Here is a 13012-nt window from a genome sequence, read left to right on the forward strand (position 1 = left end):
TGCCCTGCTCCCAGCGTGTTCTGTGCTCAGAACTATTGTCCACGGCTTGTTTCTGATGTGTGTTTCTGTGTGGAGTGATCTGATCATTTCCTCCCAGATGTCTGCTCCTGGGATGTGGTTGGCCATTTCAGGTTCGTACCCAACTTTGCAACCCATTGTCCCCTGCCTGGGTTCTTCCAGGTCTGAATCTTGGTGACCTCCTTATGGTGCCTTTTCTGCCTCTTCTCTACCCACCAAACACGTGATACTCCTGTCTCTGCTTCATGGACAAATGCATGTAGCCAAGCAGCAGGTATAGAGCAAATGCAGCCTGATCAGCCCAGTCCTCTCCACACCACATGGTCACTGTTTGGGACAGTCTTGGTATGTTTTCCTCCACACTGGAACATGGCCTGGGAAGACTTAACAAATGTGCACAAGTGACTTGCAGGCATGAGGACAGTCTTGAGTGTTGAAACTGGTAGTCTTGCTGGAGTGATGGCTCAGTTGGTAACGTGCTTGCTGTGCAAGCATGAGGGCCTGAGCGTGGATCCCCAGTACCTATAAAAGCACAGCACAGCAATACGTACCTGTAACCCTAATGTTGGGAAAGCAGAGAAAAGGAGGATCCCTGGTGACCCAGAACCAGGATTTGATTCCCCAGCACCTACGTAAAGCCAGACACAAAAGTGGCACATGCATCTGGAGTTTGCAGCAACCCTGGTACACCCATATATACAAGGTAGAGAGCAACTGAGGAAGCCACACATGCCTGCATTCACACATACACACACCACTACTGGTCAGAAGATCAGCAGAGCATGTTTCCGGTGCTCTGAAGGAGAGCCAGTGATGCTGCAGGGTAGGAATGCCTGCTTCCTCAGTCCAAGCCTTCAGCACCAAGGACAGCCATTCCAGCCAGCCTGGTCAATACCCAGAACTGATGCTATAGGCACTAGGCCAGCCGGGCCCAGCCTGAGCCTGAGATTAGGACCTTGCAGTTTGTATTTAGGCAACAGCTCCACTAGGACCAAGCAACCTAATCTTGGGAACATCTTGTGGCAGGTGCAATGTATAATGCCTGGCTGTGCCCCAAATGCTTCCTTTACTCTTGGAAGTTCTACCTCTGGATTTTTAAACTAGTGGTTCTTTAAAATATATTTTTTTAAATATTTTATTTATTTGAGAGAGAGAATGGACATGCCAGGTTCTGCAAGCAAACTCCAATGTATGTGTCATTTTGTGCACCTGGCATTACATGGAGAATTGAACCCAGGACAGGCAGACTTTGTGAGCAAGTCCTCTAACCACTAAGCAGTCTCCCCAGCCCCACTCTATATGTGAACTTTTTTTGTTGCCCTAAATTCCTCAGCTCAAATAATCCTTTAGCTTTGTGAAGCTGGACTACAGGAGGTGGCGCTTCAGATGAAAGGGAAAGGGTATAGAGTCCTTGATCTTGCCTCTAGGAATTCTCTGGCCTGGAATCATTTAGAGTGGGGCTGTCAGCCCAGCTCGGTGGAAGCAAACAGCTGCTAGGAGAGAGTGGGGGGCCTATGGGCCTCTCACACTGCCCCAACCCAGAAACCCTTTGCCTTACCTGCACCTTCAAGCATTAAAGGGAAAGGCTCTCCTGTATGACTGACCCAAAGCCCCTGGTAATCCGAGGTGTGGGCTAGCTGGACATCGGGCCCTGGCACAAGGCATTACAAGAGCAGTAGCCACCTCTGCTCTTTCCCAGATTAGAGGCCAGAGCCAAGGACTCTACTTCATCCCACGGCGTGGTTAGTGCTTCAGCTTCCGTGTACCCACCCAGGACAGCATCACATGTGGGTGGCTGGTTTCTTAAGACATTTGTACGTGAGCGGGGGGGGGGGGCGCAAGTATCTCTTGCCGCTGCATCTGGCTTTACGTGGGTGTTAGGGGATAGAACCTGGTCCCGTAGGCTTTTCAAGTAAGCGCCCGTTAGGTGGAGACCTAAGCCCTCTTGTTTCGCTCTAAACCCGCTTACCCTCTGCTCAACCATTGTGTCCAATCGCTGGCGGTGGCAAGGCTGCGGGGTTGCCCCGGGCCGCGGGGCTCCCCCCCCCCCGCAGGGCCCCGCCCCCGTGGCGGCCGCTTTACGGCTGAGGACGCGCCTTGCCGTGGTCGCCGTAAAGCGCGGGTAGCGGCACCGCCCCTCAGGGCTCAGCTTCGGCCAGTGCCCGAAGGATGGCGTGCGGGGCTTCGCGCGTGCACTACCTGGAGGGCTTCTGTTGCCCAGTAGGGGGCCTAGCGGCGGGTAAGCCTCGCGTGCTATGCCACGAAGAGAAGGTCTTCCTGTCCACCGGGCGCGAGTTCGTCTACGTGTACGACCTGGAAGGCGGGCTGCTGACCGTGAGCGCCGGGCCGCGGGCGGGCGGGCGGGCCAGCTGCGGGGCGAGGCGAGACGGGGCGCCGGGCCTGACGGCGCTTTCCCGGCGCCCAGGCGGTGTACCAGTTCCCCGACCAGGTGTGGCATCTGCAGCTCCTGGCCCCGCGTAGTGCACTCTATGTCCTGTGTGCACGCAGAGGCATCTACTGCCTGTCGCTGGACCCTCCGAGCAGGTGAGGGGGGCGTGGCGGCGCGTCCCCAGACAGCCCAGGTGCCCCGACCGCGAGGAGGCCCGCCGGGAGTAGACTTCCTCGCTAGCCCCTTGAGCCAGTCGCACACGGTTTGCTCCTGCAGCCCAGAGTCGCGATCTGTCGGACTCTGGGGAAGGATGGTGCCCTGCCCGCACTTGGAGCTTCTGGCTCCCAGCACCTGTACACTGTGCGCGCGTTCCCCATGAGACTGCTTGTCCTCAGCCCGTCCTGTCCTCTCTGGCCAGGACCTTTGTAAGTGGGTCTCAGAGGAGAGGCTGAAAGGCTTTGGGCTGCATGTGTAGCTCAGACTAGGTTTTGGGAATCAGCTCTGCTCTGGTGAGCATTGCCAAGTGGAGCCGTGTTTCTAGCAGCCTGGTCCTCCGTCTCCGTCATGTGTCCTGAGCAGTCCCTAGGGCAGTAGGACAAATGGTGTATGGTCTTCTGAGAGGCTTATGTCACCATTGGGAATTTAGAGAGCAGTTCCTGTGAAGTCCCCTGATCGCTCTGAGCAAGTCAGGTTACTGTGGACCCACTTGAGTCTGCCCCACCCAGTTGACTACGGTTCCATTGTTCAGAAGGTCTTGGAGCCAGGCTTCTGAGGACCGAGAGGATGGGGACCTCCCTTACCCTGTGATCTGTGTGGACCCAGATGCCTGTGTCCTTCCTGATGCTGCACTCTGTGCCTTCACTGTGCTTGATGATGTGCTGGTCACCCTGCGGCAGGGCCCCACCCAGTGGAAAATGCAGCTGTTTGAGCGCCCCTGTCTAGGGGAGGAGCCCCAGCCGGGAGGCCAGTTGGGTGAGGTGGAGTTGTCAACCTGCACCCCCCCAGCTGGGATTCCAGAGAAGCCTGAAGTCCCCCATTTCCTGCCAGTGTTGTGCTGCATGTCCCCGCCTGGCTCCCAAGCACCTCGCAGCCGCCCCCAGGGCTGTGGGTACTTCACGTTAGAGGAGGTTCTCTTTGGTCTACTCTTTGGAGCTGATGCCACCCTCTTGCAGTCACCTGTGATCCTGTGTGGTCTCCCTGATGGTCAGCTTTGCTGTGTGGTCCTGAAGGCCTTGGTCACCTCCAGATCAGCCCCTGGTGACCCCAAAGCCCTGGTCAAGATCCTCCATCACCTGGAGGAGCCCGTGGTCTTCATTGGGGCGGTGAGGACAGAGCTACGAGCCCAGGAAGCTGCAGAAGGAGAGGTGCTACCTGATGAGGATGTTTACTCCAACTGCTTGGTAGCCCTTGGTCACCACGGCCGGACACTGGCCATCAAGGCCAGCTGGAACGAATCAGGGAATGTGGTGCCCGAGCTTCGAGAGTACTGCCTCCCAGGGCCTGTGCTCTGTGCCGTCTGCGGTGGGGATGGCCACATGTACCACAGCACACCCTCAGACCTCTGCATGGTAGACCTGACTCAGGGAAGCACCCCCTGGGGTCCAGAGAAACCTGATGGGACCCTGGGGAGCCTGCCCTCCGTGCTGTACCCAGCCAGCTTGAGCATCTGCAGTGTTGTCACACTGTGTGTGTCACCACAGACGCCTGCAGGTACGAGCTGCTGCATAGACATGAACACCCAGAGCCTTTGGGTGGGGCCTGCTCTCTGGCAGTCTTTCCCTTCTGCTACCCTCTGCTTTCCTTTCCCTTTTTCTTTGCTTTTATATTTTGTATCTAAACTGACAGGTGCAGGCTGTCCTCACCACGCTGTCAAAGGCTCAGTCAGGAAGCAGCTGCTGTATGTGTGCCCTCTGGGCTCAGGCAAGGGGCATCGCTCTACCTGAGTGTGTTCTGACCCCCTCTCCTGAATGGCAGCCTAGAGCACGTGGCCTGTGGGGTCAGTGCAAGAGATCTCCCAGAACTAGTCTCAAATCAGGTCAGGCCAAACCTTCACGTGCTTGCTGAAGACTGGGACACACCTGTTTCCACTGCTCTGTGGCCTGTTTAAGAGTCATTCAGAGGATGTCAGAGTTTTCCAGCCCAGAGAGGGTTTCACTGTATTTTCTGGATATTTAGGTGAAGGGAAGACAGCCATTCCACCCCAGCATTTTCCCACTAGTGTCATGAAGGGTATATTAATAAATCTTGCTGTGGAAAATCTTACCAAGAGAAGTGCTTTGAAGGGAAAAGCCAAACTAGAGTGTTGAGAAGGGTGTGAATGTGGCTGGAAACCACAGTACCTATGAGCTAACCTTCAGCCATTCACCTCAGAGGTCATGGCAAAAGCTGTGTTTGGGGGAGGGGACAGGCAGACTTTGGGCATGGACAGCCTGTCTCTCTGATGCCAAGAAGGGGGCAAGAGGATGCTGTGTGCTTCTTGAGATGTACACAATGAGAACAGAGTATATAGGGTTCAGCCTTCCAGGCCATCTCTCCTTGGGAGAGCTCAGGAGCCTTTCTTTGGGTGGCCCATTGAAGTTTGAGTCACGTCCAGCAGATTCAGTGCCATACAGTACCCCTCATTTGGCTCTTTTTTACCCTGTTCATGTCCACTGGGCCCAGTGGCCACTATGGTGCCACTTCTGTGCTGATGTCCTGTCTCAGGGAGGCCCTTGAGAATGTGTGAGAGACCAGTGGGCAGTATCTCTGTCCAGCCCTGGGGTGGCCCTCCCAGGTCTGCTGAGGAACCTTCTTTTCCTTCCTTGTATACTGCCTTTGACCCTTTGCCAACTGCTAAGGCTCCCAACCTGCTGACTGGCCCTGCATGTGTCTGTCATCAGGTGGCACTGAGCTCCTGGCCCTGTCTGCCAAAGGCCGCCTGATGACCTGCAGTCTGGACCTGAAATCTGAAGTGCCGGGTTCTGCCAGAATGACCGTGGCAAATGCAGGCCAGAAAATCAAGGAGCTGCTCTTGGACATCGGTGATGTCTCTGAGAGGTGAGCAGCAGGCACCTGCTCAGGCAGAGCTGGTGCTGTGTCCTTGGGAGGCTGCCCCCTGACATCTTAGCCCTCCCGGGCATCTGCGCTCCTGCCCTTAGCAAAGGGCCCACCCGTCTCCCCAGCCATCACTGGTACTAGCCATGCAGTGCCAGTGAGAGAAATGTCTGCTCCAGAATCAGCCCAGCTCCTTTTGTTCTGCATTGCTCCTATGTTACTAGAGCTGATGTCCTGTAGGCTCCAGGTCCTGTGGCTTGGGGCTGCTTCCACAAATGCCCTCCACCAAGTGTCACTGTGGAATGCAAAGCAGAAAAAGGACCGACTGGGAATATCTGGGGGATGTGGGTAGATACTACCTTGCCCTGGGTGGCAGCGCTTGAGTTAGTCCATCCGCAGCAAACACAGCCCTGCTCTCTGCAGCTGAGAAGAAAGATCAGGTCCCATGGCTGAAGTGGCTTCCAAAGGGCTTCACAGGCAGAACAAGGAGACAGTGTCCCTGGAGGTGGGAGCTTGTGCTGGAGCCAGGTTTGGGTCCCTTCCTCCCTTGGCAGTCCAGGGATGTGGCTTCCTTCCATGGGTGTTGTGTCTGCTCTTTACAGAGTGTCCTTTCTGAAGAAGGCAGTTGACCAAAGGAACAAGGCCCTGACAAGCCTCAATGAGGCCATGAACGTGAGCTGTGCCCTGCTGTCCAGCCGGGAGGGCACCCGGCCCATCTCGTGTACCACTACCATCACCTGGAGCCGCCTGGAGCTGCGGGACACGCTGCTGGCCACCTGCCTGTTAGAGAATGGTAGTGGCTTCACCCTGGACCAGGGCTGGACCTTGTGCATTCAGGTGCTCACCAGTTCCTCCGCCTTGAACCTGGATGCTGCTGGCTCGGCCATTACCTATACCATCCCAGTGGACAGGCTCAGCTCTGGCAGTCGGCGGGAGGTGACGCTACCCCTGGGCCCTAACGAGAGTGGCGTGCTCGACCTGCCGGTGACTGTGTCCTGCTCGCTCTTCTACAGCCTCAGGGAGGTAGTGGGTGGGGCCCTGGCTCCCTCGGATCCCCTGGAGGACTCATTCTTGGAGGATCATCCCCTCGACCTTCCTGAGCAGGAGGGTGTCTGCCTGCCTCTGAGCAAGCGTACGGTCGACATGCTGCAGTGCCTGCGCTTTCCCAGCCTGGCTTCAGCCCCTGAACAGGCATCCTTCACATCTGGCCCCCCCAGGGACCCCGTGGACACCTTCTTGGAGACCTGCCAGGCCTTGGGCAGTGAGCCGGCCAGCTCTGCCTCTCTGCGGGCCAAGTACCTGCCTCCATCCACAGCCTCCATCAGGGTGTCAGCAGAGCTTCTCAGATCTGCCCTGGAGGATGGTCACTCAGGTTGGTGGCACTGCCTGGCTTCACTCTGGCCTCAGGGCCTCGGAGCCAGTGGAAGTGGGGTGTTTATCCCTCTTCCAGCAGCACTTCCACATTCCAGTGCATCCTGATTACTGTTGGAGTCTTGTGTTGCGTTGCCCTGTAGTCATGTTTTCTTTGTGTGTTTCTTAAAACCTGTGTGGAAGAGTAACCTACACACAGAAGCAGACGTCACCAGGGAGCAGCTTGGTGAGTTTTTGCACGTCCAGCATCTGGGGAACCTCCCGATTGGTGGACTGGCAGCCACAGAACCACTTGGCTAGTCGTCTGAGCTCTGTGATGCCTCTGGGTCTGGCTTCTGCCCCACTGCGTGCAGAGCCCTTTGTGTTGTATGAGGTTGGGTTTGTGGCAGAAGTGTCTTAGATGTCAGTGTCACTGTCTTGCTCCCGACTGGTGTTGAAGTCATTAGATTTGGTCTTGCACAGGGAGTGCAGCCGCCTGCTCTTAGGACCAGTGCCCTGCAACCTGCAATGTCTCCCTGCTTGGCTCACTTGCCCAGCTTCCTGCATGGGGTATGGTAGGGCTGTGTGCATCTGTGGCATTGAGAGGGTGACATTTGAGGATGGCCACGTGGGTGCTGTTTAGCAGGACCCCCTGAGCTCTGGCCTCTCTCCTCTAGGCTCCCCCCTGTGTAGTGCCACCCTGCAATGGCTCCTCGCAGAGAATGCTGCTGTGGACATCGTGAGGGCCCAGGAGCTGTCTTCCATCCAGGGAGTGGCCCCTGATGGCACTGACATTCATCTCATTGTCCGTGAGGTAAGCGGGGGCTCTTTGTCTCTTTGGGGAGATTGGCAACAGAGCCTATGATCCTCAATGGGTCCCTGGCTAGTGCTTGTGAGGAACTATGTATGGCCCACCATCCTTACTGGGGACATGTCATCCCTGTCCTACCCAGACCAGGTCCTTGGGGAAGGGACTGGCCCCACCCACTTCTCCATCACAGGATCTCCTTCCTCCTACACTCCCTCTCTTATCTGCAGGCCAGCAGCAGCTAACTGACTGGCTGGGCCAGCAGAGGGCGCCAGGTCCTCTCTGGAACCTGAAGTGAAGCTGCTGGTCTCCTGAGCCTTCCCCTCCCACATCTTCCCCAAGGACCTAGCCAGCAGATTTGCATCCACTGTCAGGGACTCTTGTAAAGTATCCCTGTCTGGCAAGGCATAAATGTGTCAAAGAACCGTGGGTAGAGTCTCTCAGGGCACAGGGTGTGCTTGAGATCAAGCCATGTCCCTTATGTTCCTGGGCCTTGCTGCCAGCTGCACTGCCCTTTCAAGCCAGGCCGAGGCCAGGCCAGTGTCTAGGTCAGGCCCTCCTTCAGCCAAAACTGGGTCCTGGCAGTGGCTGCAAATCAGCAGAAGAGGGTGACTAAGGTCTTCCTCCGGTCCCCAGGCTCTGGGTCTTGCCTCATGTCACACCTCATGTCATGGCCACCCAGCCCCTCAGCCTGTCTAGCTCAGCACAGTCAGAACCTCTGAAGGGCCTGAGCTGTCCTTAGGTAGTCTCCTTAACTCCTTGTATTCACACTCGAAGCCCTCACCCTGTCACAGGAGCCATACTCCCTGGCATGGAACTGAGTATAGCCTGGGTCTCAGTGCAGGTGTCCTCGAGGGCTGGTCACAGCTTGAATGAGGCAGTTTCCATAAAACTGGGTTCTCAGAGTCCTGCCTGTGTGTGTCTCCAGAGACTGCTTTCCTGCCATGTTCTCTGTCATGGCCCTGCTTCCCCAGCCTTTCCACCTTTAGGGTACAGAGCAGGTCATGCAGGGTGTTGGGGCCACCAGGGCCTTGCATGGGGCTGGCAGTGAGGCTCTCTGTGTATTGCAGGTGGCTGTGACTGACCTGAGCCCTGCAGGCCCCATCCAGGCTGTGGAGATCCAAGTGGAGAGCTCCTCCTTGGCTGACATATGCAGGGCTCACCATGCCATCATCAAGCGCATGAAGGTACAGCAACCAGCAGGGCCCGGTGGGAGGCTCCGAAGGCTGTCAGCATCCACAGCCTCTCCATGTGTGCCATCAGTCCCATTATCACCCTCAAGTCCAGAACCTACTGGAATCCATGAAGCTGATAATTTTCTTTCTTTTTGAATTTATTTGAGAGAGAGAGGATGGGTGTGCCAGGGACTTCAGCTGCTGCAAATGAATCCCAGACACATGTGTCACTTTGTGCATCAAGCTTACGTGGGTCCTGGAGAATCAAACCTGAGTCATTTGTCTTTGCAGGCAATTGCCTTAACTGCTAAGCCATCTCTCCAGCCCAAGGTGATAAATTTTCATTCATTACCTGGCTGGGAAGGGCCACATGGAGAGGCTGAGCCTGCATATGGGTCCTGGGACAAGGTGTCTACTCTGAGCAGAGGGAGCCCCCCGTGGAGTTCGTACTTTGGTGCTGTGCCTTCTGAGGAGCTCAACACTGAGAGCATCACCTGATGCTTGCAGAGTGACCTCTGTCCATTGCAACTGTCACTCTCGTGATTGTAGTGTGGCCCAGCCTTTATGGCATACTCTGAATTAGCCACTTGGTCAACTCTGCAGCTGGTGAACTTGTCCCTATGTGCTCCTAGGCTGCCTCCCCTGAGAATCAGGACCTGGCAGCTCCTGGGACTAGAGTGTACCAAAATACTCTGTAAATTGAGGCCCTGTCCTAACCAGGCAGAGGTGCTGGCTGCTATCAGAACTTGAAGGTTGACCGTGATATTCCAATGATTGATTACTATGATTCAGGTCAGGACCCCACTGTAACTCTGAACTTCTCATGATGTAGTTATGATGAGCTGTCACACAGTGCAGTGTGGCTTTTTGCATGGCTTCAGGAGTCCAGTCCCCACAGAGCTGGCAAAGTGTCTCCAAGGCAGCAATGCCACCTCTCAAAAAAGGTCCTTCCCATAGGGCCAGCCAGTCCCAAAGAACTTCTGTCACCTTTTGTCCAGATTTCCATTTACATGGGGTTAGAACCATCCCAGTGACATCATCTTGGTCCTCTGCAAAGGTCCATTTCAAAATACAGCTGCATTCAGAGGAATGGGGGCTAGGACTCCCATGTGTGAATTTGTGGGAATATAGCCGAGCCTCTGACAGGGAATCATATAATGTAGCTAGTCCCCGAATGGTATTCAGCAGGACAAATGCTGCCATGCCTATGAATGGAAGCATTGGCCTACAATCCATATTGATCGCAGCTCAGTCTCCAGCACCTTGCCTGGATAGATGCATTCCACACAGACAATGCTTCCCAGAGCCCAGGGTGGACACTTGGCCCTCAGGGGGCAATGCTGCCCCAGGGGACTTTGCTCACTCACTGAAAAAGCCAGTGGCCCTCACCTCAGGTAGTTAGCAAGCAGGACTTCTGTGAAAAGCTTGAGTGTGGGTCAGGTGTGTGGCATACACCTTTAATCCAGCACTAGGGAGGTAGAGGTAGAAGGATCGCCATGAGTTTGAGGTTAGCTTGAGACTACATAGTGAATTCAAGGTCAGCCTGGGCTAAAACCAGATCCTACCTTGAAAAAACAAAAAATAAATAAGCTGGGCATGGTGGCGCACACCCTTAATCCCAGCACTCAAGAGGGAGAGGTAGGAGGATCACCATAAGTTCGAGGCCACCCTGAGACTACATAGTAAATTCCAGGTCAGCCTGGACTAGAGTGAAACCCTACCTCGAAAAACTAAAATATATATATATATTAATAATAAATAAATTGAGCCAGGTGTGGTAGTACATACCTTTAATCCTAGCACTTAGGAGGCAGACATAGGAGGATCACTGTGAGTTCAAGGCTACCCTAAGACTACATAATGAATTCCAGGACCAGCCGAAACTACATACTGAGTTTGAGACCAGATTGAGCTATGTGAGACCTTGTCTCAAAATTTTTTAAAAAGGGAGGGGGACTGGTGCGATGATTTAGCAGTTAAGGTGCTTGCCTGCAAAGCAACTCTCCAGATCCCACGTAAGCCAGACTCACAAAGGTGAGGCAAGTGCAAGGTCACGCGTGCCCACTAAGTGGCGCAAGCATCTGGAGTTTGATTGCAGAGGCTGAGGCCCTGGTATGCTAATTCTCTCCTCTTTCTGTCTCTCTCTAAAATAAATTTTAAAAATTCAGCCAGGTATGGTGGCGCATGCCTTAAATCCCAGGACTCGGGAGGCAGAGGTAGGTTCACCATGAGTTTGAGGCCACTCTGAGACTACAGAGTGAATTCCAGGTCAGCTTGGGCTAGAGTGAGACCCTACCTTGAAAAACCAAAAAATAAGTAAATAAAGTTTACTGTCAGTCAGGGGGTTATGCTTCTGGAAGTCCCGATGAACAGTAAGTAGTATGGGACACACCATCGGGATGAAGGAATGGAGTGTCCAACAGGAGCATGGGGTCAGTGGAGTAGGGAAACCAAGGAGGAACATTTAAGAGGATAGCTAAGGCCTATCTCCCCAGCACCCCATCATCACCTTTGTGTCCCTAGACAATGGTCACAGAGCATGCAGCCCATGGTTCCAGCCCGCCTGATCTCCGCATGCAGTATCTCCACCAGATCCATGCCAACCACGAGGTAAGCCCCAGAGCCTGAGCAGCAGAGGACATCTGTCTCATGGTCTGCATGGTCCTCATTGTAAGCTTGGGTCCCTTGCCCATGCCCACCTGGCTGCGTGTCTCATATTTAAGGTCACATGGCCCAGTGTTTTTCTTTAAATCAGCCTACTACCTCCCAAATGTGGAGAAGCCCTTAGGCAGAGGTTCAGCCAAGCTATGACCTTTCCCCACAGGCACTGCTCCGTGAGGTACAGACATTGCGTGACCGGCTGTGCACAGGGGATGAGGAGAACTCCTGTGCTGCAGCCCAGAGGCTCCTGCAGGTGTACAAGCAGCTGCGCAACCCCAGCCTTGTCCTACTGTGACCAGGTAGGTCTAGACCTCTCTCCATGCTTTCTTCAGCCCACAGAAAACTCCAGAATAGAAAAGGCTTCTCTTGAGCCAGGCGTGGTGGCGCATGCCTTTAATCCCAGTACTCGGGAGACAGGGCAGGAGTATTGTCATGAGTTCCAAGCCACGCAGAGACTACATAGCAAATTCCAGGCCAGCCTGAAGTAGAGTGAGACCCTACCTCAAACTCCCCCTCAAAAAAAAAAAAAAAAGGCTTCTTTCTCCTCTGGCCCCTGGCTTAGGTGGCCACACTTCCTCCTCTTGAAGAGCTCAGCAGAGAGCAGTGAAGAGCTGAAGTGCAGAGGGATTCTGGCAGTGTCTGAGCCCTGCAGGCTCTGCTGCCCTCATCCCTTCCTTTTCTCCTGACAGCTGCTGGACACTTCCTGCCCAGAGTGTTGGAGCTGCCCTGACAGCAACCCTTCCTGGAACTTTCACAGCCCTGATGGGGACCATCACTGCGCAAATGGGCAGCCACGGAGACAGGGTTTCTGGGGTCTAGACTTGTGGATTTGAGACTGTTGTCACTGCTGATGCTACCACACCCCAGGGGCACTGGCTGCCTCTCTGGGATCACCAAGTGGCAGGGTGCTCTCTGCGACCAAAGCACAAAGACCATGGGAAAGCTCCTGCAGGTGCCAGTGGCCGGGGCTGTTCCCAGCACTGTGCTCTTTCTAGGCTCGCTTGGGGTGGGATCCACCCCAGAGTAGCCCCATGTTCCAGTCTCCTCCTCCCTCAGCTAGGCAGTGCCTGGCTGTTGGTGCTGTTTTTACTATTGGGGGCGGGGGTCTGGACTTCGTGCCCACTTCTGTTGAGTACTGTCTGTAATGAGTGTGGCAGAAGCTGTGAGGTGCTATGCTGACAAGCCACCCTTTCCACTAAGCTCCAGGATTTGCTGGTTTTTACCCCCTTCGTACCCTCTCTCAGGCTCTACAGGGCTCTGCAGTCTGGGAGGCAGAGCCCTGTTCCCCTCCTCCTTGGCTCTGGAAGTGTCCAGCTACCCTCCACTGGCACTGCTCTGTCTAGATGGAAAGTGCAGTGACCCCACTACTGACAACCCTGCAGTCTCTACAAGCCTGGCATTTGTGACAAGACTCTCATTCCCATGTTTGCTGGCTTTCCTTGGCTTTTGTTGACCTATGAGCCCCATACATAAATGTCCCCAGGGCCACCTCTCAAGTGGGAGCCTCCAGCTCCATTATCTAGTAAGCCTGGCCAGGGCTGGCTCTGAGCAGGTTGGAGCCCGCCAGACCACATGACA

General features: G+C 54.9%; 1 protein-coding gene across 6 annotated transcripts; it reads left to right on the forward strand.

Moving 5' to 3' along the window:
• The first annotated feature begins 2153 nt into the window (after nt 1–2153).
• Nucleotides 2154–12861, forward strand: Faap100 (FA core complex associated protein 100). Of its 6 annotated transcripts, XM_045158012.1 has the most exons (11): nt 2154–2352; nt 2444–2562; nt 3156–4117; nt 5287–5443; nt 6043–6459; nt 6658–6812; nt 7468–7604; nt 8669–8785; nt 11297–11383; nt 11598–11733; nt 12124–12861. In XM_045158012.1, the coding sequence occupies exons 1-10, from the start codon at nt 2188–2190 to the stop codon at nt 11727–11729; spliced, it is 2448 nt and encodes an 815-aa protein (XP_045013947.1). In that variant the 5' UTR covers nt 2154–2187; the 3' UTR covers nt 11730–11733; nt 12124–12861. The 6 variants fall into 6 exon arrangements, 5 of the variants coding, with proteins under 5 accessions (XP_045013947.1, XP_004655323.2, XP_004655324.2 ...); XM_004655266.2 differs by having other exon boundaries at nt 6043–6812; XM_004655267.2 differs by having other exon boundaries at nt 3159–4117; nt 6043–6812.
• The last annotated feature ends 151 nt before the right edge of the window (nt 12862–13012 follow it).

The sequence above is a fragment of the Jaculus jaculus genome, chromosome 9 (assembly GCF_020740685.1).
Source record: "Jaculus jaculus isolate mJacJac1 chromosome 9, mJacJac1.mat.Y.cur, whole genome shotgun sequence".
NCBI classification, from domain to species: Eukaryota; Metazoa; Chordata; class Mammalia; order Rodentia; family Dipodidae; genus Jaculus; species Jaculus jaculus.